Here is a 13,681-nt window from a genome sequence, read left to right on the forward strand (position 1 = left end):
CACCATTTGTGAATCTATATTCCCAGAACATTGGTGTGGGACTCCAGGCAATAGTCCACTGACATTATCACCACACTGCCATCTTATTTTTGAGCCAAGACAGAAAGGTGGAACAAATATGCACTTCAGTTATGCTCTAATTGAATGGCAAGTTGAATAGCTTACTCTTGTTCCTTTGTTCCACTAACACTGAACATAAGATTCTGGAATTTTGATGTGTGTTTTGAAATATTTTTAGGAACACTTTTGAAATTATTCATAGGATGTGGGTGTTGCTGGCTGCACTAGCATTCATTGCCTTTTCATAATTGTCCTGCAGTAGGTGCTACAGTCATATGGATATGTTGACATCCACAGTACTGTTACTGTTTCCCAGATTTTGTCCCAGTACCAGTAAACAAACTGCAATATACTTCCAAGTCTGGATGGTGAATGGCTTGGAGTGGAACTTGACAGAACTTCCAAAAATCGGTCATACTTGATTAGAAACATTAACATTGTTACTCTCTCCACAGATGCTGCCAGACCTTAGTTTCTTCACCAATGTTTGGACTCTTAACTCCTTAATTTATTACTTATGCCTCTAAAGGTGAAGTCCATTGAATGTATCAAATTTTGTCTGACCACTGCTTTCATTCGAATTTGGAAAATGTCCAAAATGGATCAATTATTTTTAAGACAGTAAAGTCAGGAGTGAATACACTGGATTTTGCAATGAGAATTGTTGCCAATAGATAGTATGCAGGTAATCAATGATGCAAACAGTGATTATATTACTAGATTGGGTATCCGGATCCAAGCTTTCCAATTCTGCTACAACAGTTGAGGAATTTAGTTAATTAAATCTGGAATAAGTCTAGAACTAGTAATGATTTAGATTAGATTACTTACAGTGTGGAAACAGGCCCTTCGGCCCAACAAGTCCACACCGCCCCACCGAAGCGCAACCCACCCATATCCCTACATTTACCCCTTACCTAACACTACGGGCAATTTAGCATGGTCAATTCACCTGACCTGCACATAGAACATAGAAGAATACAGCGCAGTACAGGCCCTTCGGCCCTCGATGTTGCGCCGATCCAAGCCCACCTAACCTACACTAGCCCACTATCCTCCTTATGCCTATCCAATGCCCGCTTAAATGCCCATAATGAGGGAGAGTCCACCACTGCTACTGGCAGGGCATTCCATGAACTCACGACTCGCTGAGTAAAGAACCTACCCCTAACATCTGTCCTATACCTACCCCCCCTTAATTTAAAGCTATGCCCCCTTGTAATAGCTGACTCCATACGTGGAAAAAGATTCTCACTGTCGACCCTATCTAAACCCCTAATCATCTTGTACACCTCTATCAAGTCACCCCTAAACCTTCTTTTCTCCAATGAAAACAACCCCAAGTGCCTCAGCCTTTCCACATACGATCTTTCTACCATACCAGGCAACATCCTGGTAAACCTCCTCTGCACCCGTTCCAGTGCCTCCACATCCTTCCTATAATATGGCGACCAAAACTGCACACAATACTCCAGATGCGGCCGCACCAGAGTCTGATACAACTGCAACATGAAAACATCTTTGGACTGTGGGAGGAAACCGGAGTACCCGGAGGAAACCCACGCAGACACGGGGAGAACGTGCAAACTCCACACAGTCAGTCGCCTGAGGGGGGAATTGAACCCGGGTCTCTAGCGCTGTGAGGCAGCAGTGCTAACCACTGTGCTACCGTGCCGCCCACGGTGATGAAATAAAGGTTTTAGGTTTGCAGAACAAAGACTGTCTGGTTCACTTAACAATGTGGCCTATATAGGACTCCAATGTGGTTAACTCTTAACTGCACATTGAAATAACGTATTGAGTCATTCAATTACATTCAAGAAGGTGGTTCACAACCTTCTTGCGGACAACCTGAGATATCCATGAAATATTGAAACCATCCATTAGCTATGATACATAGTGTTTGTTCTTGCATACTAAAATATGAAATGCAAAGAGAAAGGAATATTCATTCTAACTTTGTAAATAAAGATTTACCAAGGTTTTTTATAAACACAATATCTGGTTCTATTTTTAGCACCCAGTAAGTTCTTCATTGGTTTAAGTTCAAATATTTTACACCTTTTACAGATATTTTTTTTTTTGCAGCTGTAAACATTTAAAAATAACTAAGTGTGAAATGACTGAATTCTTTAGAGATGTAAAGTGAAATCCATTCCTGTACTGACACAATTGCTACTTTACAGAAGATTTTTTTCCTCTTTGCTCTACTAATGCTGTTTTACAACATGAATAAGGAATTATGAGGACCCAATTTGAATGAAATGTATGGTTTCAGACAGATTACTGAGGAATGGTTTGAAGATCAAATTCATGATTGTGTATTATGCTAACAGACTGGGATTAAAGGCCCGATAAAAATGCCTCTAGCCTTCATTTTAATCTACTTTGTGGAATGTTTCTTTGTTGTTCCAGTCACTCCATGGCTTTTATTTGTTAAAATCGCTTACTTCCATTAAGAATAAAAAATGCTTGGACTTGATGCGTTTTTCTTTTTAATGGTCTAATTAATTAAAGTGCCTGTTACCTTTTAAAAGTGAATGGGCAGGATTTTAAGCTCCCAGTGTTTTAAAGAATCAATCTGTATACTTGTACTTTTTGCAATGATTTTGTATTTCTTTTCTAATACTCACTAAATTACTGTGTACTCATTTGAATCATCACATTGGTATAGCTATATGTTTCTTATAAGCATTCTCATTGTTTTATTCAGAAGTATCCAGCTTTTGGCTTATTTTGTTTTCATTGGAACAGTTAAATTTCTTGAACTGCCCAGTTCAGAGGGCAAAGAATCAGCCCTCAGTCCTAAAACTATTGTTGACTTGAGCTGTATAATTTTCTAAAGTTGAGACATAAATGCAAGTCTTCCATCACCCTCCCAAATATCTCAGCAATCTTGAAAGATTGTCTTCTCAGTTGGACTTGTTTTGAGAAGAAGATTTAAATAAAACTTCTACACAGACTGAATGAGAATGTTTTCCATTCTGAAGGTTGATGGAAGCTGCCCATTTTCTTCCTTTGCATGTCTCTGTAGCTCAGTGGTTAGAGCACTGGTTTTGTAAACCAACGGTCGTGAGTTCGAGTCTCACTGGGACTTGTATATCTGCCGCATCAAACTGAGCACTTTTCTGGGTGGCATCGTGGCTCAGTGGTTAGCATTGCTGCCTCGCAGCTCCAGGGACCAGGGTTCGATTCCAGCCTCAGGCAAATGTCTGTGAGGAATTTACATATTCTCCTTGTGTCTGCTTGGGTTTTCTTCGGGTGGTCCGGTTTCCTCCCATAGTTCAAGGATGTGCTGGTTAGGTGAATTGACTGTGCTAAATTTGCTCATAATGTTCAGGGATGTGTAGGTTAGGTGCATCAGGGGAAATGTAGAGTAATAGGGGTAGGGGAATGGGTCTGGGTGGGTTATTGTTTGAAGTGCCAGTGTGGACTTGTTAGACCTAATGGTCTGTTTCCACACTGTAGGGATTCTATGATTAGAAGATTGATTAAACATATTGATGAGCTCTATAGTGATCTGTTTGATGGGTCAATCCGAATAAGCTGAACCTTGATAAATTTAGTTTGAGAGGAAGAGTCTTAAATTGCAAAAATAAATGAAATTTGTGTACCTGTAACATAGGTGTCAACTTTGGCATTTGTGGTAGCTTTTTGTCCAAGTCAGAACTGAGAATTCAAGCCCCACTCCAGATACAATCTAGGCTGGCATTCATTGTAATACAGACTAGTACTGCTGTAACTGAAATTCAATAATACTATTTATTTTCTTGGAGGAGTGCGAGAGATGCAAAGAAACAGGAGCATTCTCTTGGTGACCTAGTCCATATTTATTCTTGCATACTAAAATATGGAATACAAAGAGAAAGGAATGTTCACTCTAACTGCTGATCTATCGTGTAAATAAAGGTTAACTCCGGTTTTTTAAAGAGGCTGTGTCTTCTGTTTATGTCGTAAGGGCATTCTTTTTTCACTTTTTGGCTCCCAATAAGTTCTGTATTGTTTTAAATTCTCAGCCAACATCTGAAACAGAACTGGTGTTTTGGGACCTGGTTTGCAAATTGTCACTGGATAAAGTTGATCTTTGGATGTGTGTTACTTTGTAGCACCTTATCAAATGCCGTCTGGAAATCAAGGGTTAATATACAAAGAGCTTGTGATCCAAGGGGTAACCAAATTAAAAAAAACCTCTCTCCACTCTAACATGGAGGATTTAAGCTATAGGGGGAGGCTGAACAGGCTGGGGCTGTTTTCCCTGGAGCATCAGAGGCTGAGGGGTGACTTTATAGAGGTTTACAAAATTGAGAGGCATGGATAGGATAAATAGACAAAGTCTTTTCCCTGGGGTCGGGGAGTCCAGAACTAGAGGGCATACGTTCAGGGTGAGAGGGTAGAGACGTAAGGGGCAACTTTTTCACGCAGAAGGTGGTATGTGTATGGAATGAGCTTCCAGAGGAAGTGGTGGAGGCTGTACAATTGCAACATTTAAGAGGCATTTGGATGGGTATATGAATAGGAAGGGTTTGGAGGGATATGGGCCAGGTGCTAGCAGGTGGGGCCAGATTGGGTTGGGATATCTGACGAGCATGGACTGGTTGGACCGAAGGGTCTGTTTCCATTACTGTACATCTCTATGACTCTATAACTGGAACAGATTAGACATTCTGGAATACCACAAATCGGTGCTTGGGCTTCAAGTATTTATAGTTTAGATTAATGTACCTGGAAGAATGAACCAAGTGTATGATCACTAAACTTGTGGAATACATAGATAGCGGTGAGAGAACTTTATGAAAAGAGTCTTCAATAGGACTTCTGCTGCCCCCATGACCTGCTCGAAACACTCTATTGGTTACTTGGCTTCTTTGCACCCTGGCACACTCGCTTACCTGATATATTTCACTTTGACAGCTGCTAACAAACGTTGCCGTGTGGGTCTTCACATATGTAACAACAGCATCAGACCGCTGTGAAAAGGGGGCTTGGTTTGCCCTCCCCTAACAGTTTTACTCTGAGAACTGTCAGAATGGAAGTACAGCTCTGCATTTCTGAAAGAGCCCTGATTGGAACTTTGTGGGAAATACTAAACTTGTGCTTTTTAAAGAAAAAAAGCAATGGAGTAGCAATTTGCAAGTAATTGCCACTCCTTGGAAGCTCCAGAAAATATGTTCTGAACAGAGTATTAAATGCAACAGATATCTTTCAAGTGTTCTTACTGATATATTGTAACTGTTTATAGGAATTCTGTAACTAATGCCCTGAACCAAGCAGCTCAGCTTCCAGGTGGTGCAACAGGAAGCTATGAAACAATTCAGCATTTCCATGAAATAAAAGAAAATCTTCATACTGTTAAAAGAGACCTTGCTGCATTAGTACAGAGAAATGTAAGTCTTGTTGTAAATTTAATGCTTTGTGTAAAAACTTAGTATTCTAATATTGTGCAGTAAAATATTTGATGACTCAAATGAACTTCAGTTTGAGTTAAATTTTCCATTTGTACTAGTAAGGAAGGAAACCTTTTCTGATGATAAATTAATGTATATGATGAAGTAATGTGCAGAAACCCAAATTGAGAGAACTGCATGTAAAAACAATTTGTATTGTTGCGAAGGAGCAAATTTAAACACTACAAAGCTCTTTAAAATTGCTCACTTACTCAGTGCTGAGCATTTGGTCCATTCTCACTAAATGAGCTGAAGCCACGTAATTGCTTTACTTTTTCTTGCTGTTTTGATTTGATTGTAAATTACTTGCATAATACGGTATCCAACCAAATATCACCTCACACTTTTATAATGCGTCTAAATTTAGGAAAAATGTCTTTCATCAAGATTTGAGTTGAATGATTTTGATTCAACTTGAAGCTTAATGTTTCCTCATTTCACTGCCATCCTTTTCTATATGTCCATTTGCAACCTTGGACATGTGTTTTTGCATTTTTTTTGATGAGCTGATGTCTTGTTTTTCTGGGCAAGGAAGCATCTAACAATATGATTTCAAATCTTCAAGCAAAAGCATACGCTAAGTCTCCATAATTTCCTTCAAATCAAGGCATAGGTCATTGGATCAAAATGCTTGTAGATGCTAGGAATCTAAAATAAAAACAGAAAATTGTGAAATCACTCAGCAGATCAGCTGAGAAAGAAACAGTTAATGATAACCATAAGATTTAAGAGCAGAAGTAGCCCATTGAGTCTGCACTGTCATTCAATGAGATCATGGCTGATCTAATAATCCTCGACTCCACTTTCCTGCCTTTTCCCCATAATGCTTGATTCCCTTACTCAGCCTTGAATATACTTAATGAACCCAGCCTCAACAACTTTAGTAAAGCCTTTGACAAAGCTCCACATGTAGACTAATTAGTAAAGTTAGATCACATGGGATTCAGGGTGACCTTGCCAATTGGATACAAAGTTGACTTGACGATGGAGACAGCATGATGGTAGAGGGTTGTTTTTTGGATTGGAGGCCTGCGACCAGCATTGTTCCACAGGGATTGGTAAAGCGTCCGCTGTTGTTTGTTACTTATATTAATGATTTGGATGAGAAGGCATGGTTAGGAAGTTTTCAGATGGCACCAAGATTGGTGGTACAGTGGACAGTAAAGAAAGTTATTGAAGATTACAAAGATCTTGATCAATTGGGTCAGTGGTCTGAGGAATGGCAGATAGAGTTTAATTTAGATAAATGCGAGGTATTGCATTTTGGTAAAACAAACAAGGGCAGGATTTATACAATTAATGGTGGTGCCTTGGGTAATGTCGAATAGACACTTAGGGGTTTAGGTACATAATTCTTTGAAATTCACATCATAAGTACACTGGGTGATTCAGAAGGCGTTTAGCATGCTTGTCTTCATTGCTCAGACTGTGACTATAGGAATTGGGACGATATGCTGAGGTTGTACAGGACATTGGTGAGGCCTCTTCTGTGTGCAGTTCTGGTTGCCATGCCGTGGGAAAGGTATTAAATTGGAGAGGGTTAAGAAAAGATTTACCAGGATGTTGACAGGAATGGAATGTTTTTGAGTTATAAAAATAGATTGGAAGGGCTGGGACTATTTCAGAGTAGATGGTTTAGGGGTGACCTTAAAGATTTATAAAATCATGAGGGGCGTAGATAAGGTGAACAGCAAAGCACTTTTCCATAGTGTGGTGCAGTTCAAAATTATGGGGCATTTTTTTAAAGTGTGAGGAGTAAGTTTTAGAAAAGATAGAAGGGACAACTTTTTTCTTTACAGCGTGGCTCATGTGTGGAATGATATGCCAGAGGAAGTAATGGATGCCGTTACAACATTAGACATTTGGCTAAGTACATGAATAGGAAAAGTTTAGAGGGATATGGACCAAAGGCAGGAAAGTGGGAATGGTTTAGTTTGAGAACAGTATCGGTATAGACTAGTTGGACAGAAATATCTGTTTGATGCTGTATGACTCCTCTGCGGGGAAAAAAAAATCACAGATTCACTACTGAGGGAAGAAATTCCTCGTCAACTGTCTTAAATTTGTGTGGCTTGATTGAGTGGCAAGAACACAAAATTCATAAGCAACTTCTCCCTATCAGACATGGTCAGTGTATAAAATGAGCCAGAAAAATATAGTCGCTACGGGCAGCTTTATGCTTTTAAAAAGCAACCTTAAGGGCATGTGATTCCACTGTATATTAAGTAATGTCTGCATTCATTCAGGACTAATACATGATTATTGTCTTTAACAGCTAAACGTCGAAAAGCCTAAATGCCCAGAATTGCCCCCATTCCCATCATGTTTGTCCACAACTCATTTCTTCATGTTTGTGGCAGTTCAAACCGTGTTGTTTATTGGTTATATCATGTATCGGTAAGTATGATATTTATTAATGATGTAGATTATTATTTGTACTTTGTAGCCCTTCTCAAAATTTAAATGGTTAACCTAACTTCAGATGTTAATATTGATGGATAAAGTGTTGTAAGATGAATAGGTGTATAGATGTGCTACATTCACTACAAATAATTTGTTTTGGCTAAAAACTGAAGTTCAGTATCCCCAGTTCCTTTGAAGAACATGATCTTATAATGTATAAAATTAGCTTAGCATCAATGTTGTTAAATTATTGATGGTATACACCTCCTCATTCATATTAGCGTATTGTCCAAAGTGGAAAAGACCATTAATCTGTTGAGTTATGCTTCATGCTCAATGCAGGAAGATGGTGGCTTCATGGCAATGTTGCTCAACCAGTATTCTGGAGACCCAAGCTATTACTCTGGGGACATGGATTCAGATTCTATCATGGAATTGCTGATGGAATATAAATTTCAGTAAAGAAAATCCAGAGTTCAAAATTAGTCTCACTTTGATCATTAAAAACTCATCTGCTTCATTAATATCCTTCGGGGAAAGAAATATCATCCTTACCTAGTCTGGCCTCCCTATGATTTCAGATCCACAGTAGTGTGGTTGACCCTTGGCTTCGCTTTGAAATGGCCGAGCAAACCACTTAGTCCAAGGGTAATTTGATTGGATAACAAATTCTGGCCTCCCAGCAATGCCTGCATTCCACAAAAAAGAAACACAAGTTTGTGTACATTTATAATCATTAGTGGCTGTGAGCAGACTCTCCTTATTCAGAGGAATAATACTGTTGGCTGACCTCTTTCTCTCCCGAGCTCCATTCTCTCCCAATCCAAACAACTTCCTCCAATCAACCACCAAGCCCTGACAGCTGTCTTTCTTTCGTAATCTTTTGGTAGTTTTAAGTTCATGTCAAATAAAATTTTTATTCAATAATTTCTCATACCCAGCATAATTTGAAACAGCAATTTATGATGTTCAGAGATTGCAAATTTTACGTTGTATCTTCTAGTTGTCGTCATATATATTAGCTGTTTCAATCTTCTGTCATTTTTGCTTTGAAGACTCTGCTTCAAGTGAAAATATTTCACTGTTGAACAGCCTTTATTCATAACTTTATCCACTGATCATCTTCCTCTCAATTCTCTCATCATTTATATGCTTTTGAGGTAATGCCACAAATTGCACATCATACTCAAGAACTGACTTTCCTGATGGGTCAACATGATTTAGAACTGAAAATGCTGTAGTTGCTGAAGATTCTTATTTAGCCAGCTTTTGATCCAACTAGATAAATTATCTATTCAATGAAATTACATAGCTGTTGTCAAATATCCACAGAAAATCTGAACTGTGAACTGAATTAGCTTGTTCCTCAAGATTATTTACCTCTGCAAAGAATTCAATACATGTGCAGCTCCTAACTATTATAAAGAATACCATCCAGCATCTTCCCCCAACACAGCTGTTAGGTCAATAAATCTGTACGTTAAAATCTTGCAACTTTCTGAATACTGGAACTCTGCTTGTTATCTGTCTTGTTACTTCCATGTTTATGGAGCTCTAAGCAGTGAAGAGAAGGTTAACTTGACTGAATTCTTTGTTGAAGGGCTGACCTTATTGAAATATGTAAAATCCAGAAAGAACTTGATGGGTAGGACTAGAATTAAGGGAGCACAGTTCTATCAATAATTGGTCTTCCATTTACAATGGAGATTTGAGGAGGAATTCTTTGAGAGCTGAGTCTTTGGAATTCTCTTCCCCAGAAAACAGCAGAGACTGGAATTTCTGATGCTGAATTAGATTATTGATGACTAAGGGAGTCAAAAGATAAAGGGATAGGTAGGAAAATGGAGTTGAGGCTACAATCCGATCAGTCATGACTTTGTTAAATGGCAGAGTAGGCTCAATTGCCTGTTTGTCCTATCGCTAGTCTTAATTCGAATGCTCATAAAATCTTGAGTCACAACATCACAAATTCCCTCATTTTTAAAAGAACTCTTACTAGATAGAAAGTATCACAAATGTCCTAGATGTTTGGATATTTAATCTATCCTATAATCTCCAACTTTTTTCTTGTAGAATATTCTGTTGTGACAGGAATTAGCTTAATGAAAAACTCATTAATTCAATGTATATTCTACCCTATTTCATCTGCATTAGACTTGCTCCTTATCCTGTTCTTTGACTTTCCTTTCTTACTATTTATAAAGATGTGAACTTTATCTCTCTCTCTACCCTTGTAATTTTATCTTTTAGTTTCTTGTTTTGTGAATGCAATTTCCCTTTGTCAATCTGATTGTATTCTTTGTGTGTGCCATGAATTTGTGTAGATAACAATTTGAGTGATGCAAGTGTAAAAAGTTTTGAAATATCAATCAATAATTATTTACAAAACATTTAGGAATAGAAAATAGTTCATTTTAGCACCAATCATTTTAATAACCAAATTTGGCTCCAGAACAGTTTTACATAGTAGGAATTTCTTAGAATATGCCAATATCTGATTTGTTGCCTTTTTTGTGATTACATTACAACTGTTAATTCTTTAGTGAGGAGGTCTTCAGAAATCAATTGATATGGATCGGTCTATCATTTGCCATGGTCCACAATAAATGATTACAGGCACAACAAACTGCTTGAATTGTCATATCTTAGTTTATACCTTTATGATCTTTTATATATATATTATTTGACAGGATCTATTGTTCATGGTGCAATATTCAACTTAAACAGATGACAGAACCATTAATTTTCCAATTTACAAACGATAAACCTATTTTATCTGTAAATTTCTATTTTACAAATGGAAATATTATTCTTCAGTCTATTCCCCCACACCATGTAACAGCAGCATACTTTCGTCACTTGTCAAATCCAGTTCAGTAACGTTTCAAATACTAACCATTTTTTTTTCTCTCTCAGGAGCCAGCAAGAAGCAGCCGCAAAGAAGTTCTTTTGATGTAATTGTTCTTAGTTTTTACTTTGTTAGTGTCCTGGTATGAAACAAACAAAGAAAAACTGTAAATGATGGAATTTTTTTTAAAAAATATTTTTCAACAAACTTAAGTTATTGTGGTATATTATTTCGTTGTGAGAATTGTGAGCATTAATTTGGGCATATTCATTTTTCTGCAGCTAACAGTGAGGCTGTTGACAGTTACTTTCTAATTCAACATTGTTGTTACAAAGCTGTAGAAGAATTAAACACACATACATTGAGAAAATGTACACTGAGGGAGAAAAGCAATAATTAAGTCAATTTCTGTTCAGTTTGGACTTGCTCAGATGGATTAACAGCACTAGATAAAAATACTTGGGTGCCAAAAAAGTATTGCTAGATTGTAGATGTATATTGCTTCACTCTGTGCCTTGTTTTTTAAATGCTTCACAATTGGCATATTGTACAACCACCTATTTAATGATCATGTTTAATTTCTTTTCCTTAATTTTTCTTCAATCAAGATTTATTTCCGTTTATTAAAGTTTTTCTTTGTGGAGGTGAAAATTAAGCTCAGGTTTTTTAAATTTTAAAATTTCTCTACAAATTAGTTTTGCTTCATCTAATCTTTTAACCTGAAATGAAGATCTTGCATTATCTACATTTTCAAGGGCCTTTAAGAAGCTAGATATATTTTTGTATCCTGTGATTTCCTTGCAATGAATCAGTGCTTTAGAAAGCAAATATTCTGGAATTAAAAATAATTTGAACATCAAGGTGGTATTTCTGACAGCTTTACTGTTCCTTCTAGATGGAACACTGAAAAAGCAGCTGAAAATAGATGTTTAATGAAAAATAAGAAAAATTTCTCCTTGTGTAATCTCATCACTGTATTTCAGTCTTATTTCTAGTCAATATGGTTAGTACTACTTTGGATTTTCCTCTTGTTTTCTCTAAAGACATGCCATGCTATAAATTCTTCCTCTGCGCTATCTCCACTATTTTGGAATTGAGATTCATTGCACTGTTTCCAGCTCTTAACTCAAAATTTTCCAACCCCTAATTTATGATCTCACCATATGTCGTCTTATACTTTAAGTCTCTTAAAACAAGTATCCTTATTGAGCATTTTTTCTCTCTACACTACATATTTCTTTTAACTTTGTTACTGTTTCAGCTTTTATAGTCACTGCCACATCGTACAGACTGATTCAAAGTGTAAAGGTTTGAGAACCATTTTGTAGTGAAACAAACTATTTAAACATTTATCTTGAGAATGTGTTCTACAAATATCTATATATGCTGCTGTTATAAAACAAATACGGCAGATGATGGTCATCCTTTACTCAGCTGAAACACCCAGCTGGATTGAAAGGTTTGGTTAACACAAGATGAAGATACTTCAAGTGTTTGCAGTTTCTGCTATTGTGCTTCAAAGGACCTAGATGATTGCTATTTCCATTGCCCTGTAGTGAGTGTTTTTTTAAAACATTGTGGAAAGCAATGAATGAAAAACCTTTTTTTTGCATATTATATTGACTCTGTAGGATCCATTTTCTATACAATGCACAGTGGTGAATGTATCATAATCTAATAGGAGTATGCAGAGATGATTGGATTGCAATTCCATGGAGGGGTTTTGGGGGTTGGGGTATAAAGATTGAGGGCTACAAGGCCGTACTTATTTTTTCATTGTACCCGAGACATCGATTCCACAACACTAAGGCGAGTCTTTTAAACATCTTCCTCAGCACTTTGAAGCTAAACTCAGGTCAACTGCCCAAAATTCAATTTGCATTCACTAAATGTAGACTCGAAGTTACCGGACACCTTCTCCCAAGATGGGTGGGTTAAACAGAATTCTCCTGCTACGGACCTGAAGCTTGAAAAACCATACCAATGTTTCAAGCTGTTTCTGTTTGAATGCTGACAGGACTTCTGACTATTTGCAATAGTTTTTTTTTAAAACTGACTAGGAATGTTATAATTAAATTTGGCAATAACTTGCAACCTAGCTCTCAAGAATAATGAAATTTGTTATTTGGCAGCATGTAGAGCAGACAGATAATGGTCAATCAATCTGCAAAGTTGATTTGAAGCCATTGCTACCACTTTGAACTTGCTACTCCAGGCAAAACAGTGTCTAAACCTTGCACAGCTGAATGCAATAGAATGAAGAAATCCCCTATCCAGGATTGTGGACTACAAGTAAGTTTAGATTATTTATTTTGACTGGGAGTACAATTGCACTCGGCTTTGGAACTTATTCTTGCATACAATTTGGATAGTCTGTAGATATTGAGCTAGCTTGTGCTGAACTACAATTTATTCATTTAAAATGTTGGGTTGAAACAAGCAGTTTTTCAGGTTATGTAGCCAGGTTGGCTCCTTCTGAGAATTGAGTATAAACAAGAGAATAAGTGCAGTGGAAGGCTTTTGCCAGGAGACCATATCCATGAATGTTATTTTTCTAGAGTAACACTCTTGCCTCAATTTGTGTGGGCCAGTGGATGAGACATCATCTGTTCCCTGAAGCAGTTGTGACTGCTGTCTGCCTTCTGCTGAAGCTACAACTGCAGTATCAAAGCAAGGCAAGGACAAATTAGATTGACAATGGTTCAATGTATGTGTTCTGAGTGTAAGGCTGGCAACACTACTTTAGTATAAATTGAAGGTTTGAATGCTAATAGAGATTGTCGGTAGGTGTGTTAGGCATAGCAAATTGAGCACTGGAGGTACATTTGAAGGTGAATTCAGTCTTTCTGATGAAGTTAAGTTGTTAAACTGCTTCTTGCACCTATGTTCCTGGCAATCGCCTCTGCAGTTAATATGCTTCCAGCGC

The 13,681-nt window shown here is 37.5% G+C and overlaps 1 protein-coding gene across 1 annotated transcript in view; it reads left to right on the top strand.

Moving 5' to 3' along the window:
- Positions 1-10,962, top strand: part of lman1 (lectin, mannose-binding, 1) — a 66,434-nt gene extending 55,472 nt beyond the window's left edge. Inside the window, exons 11-13 of the mRNA XM_043680460.2 lie at positions 5,300-5,444; positions 7,780-7,901; positions 10,824-10,962. Of these exons, the coding sequence (XP_043536395.1) occupies positions 5,300-5,444; positions 7,780-7,901; positions 10,824-10,860 (304 nt within the window). The 3' untranslated portion in view covers positions 10,861-10,962. The remainder of the gene's footprint in view (positions 1-5,299; positions 5,445-7,779; positions 7,902-10,823) is intronic.
- The last annotated feature ends 2,719 nt before the right edge of the window (positions 10,963-13,681 follow it).

The sequence above is a fragment of the Chiloscyllium plagiosum genome, unplaced genomic scaffold (assembly GCF_037043375.1).
Source record: "Chiloscyllium plagiosum isolate Xiang-an unplaced genomic scaffold, Cpla_swu_hap1 HiC_scaffold_1, whole genome shotgun sequence".
In the NCBI taxonomy this organism is placed as follows: Eukaryota; Metazoa; Chordata; class Chondrichthyes; order Orectolobiformes; family Hemiscylliidae; genus Chiloscyllium; species Chiloscyllium plagiosum.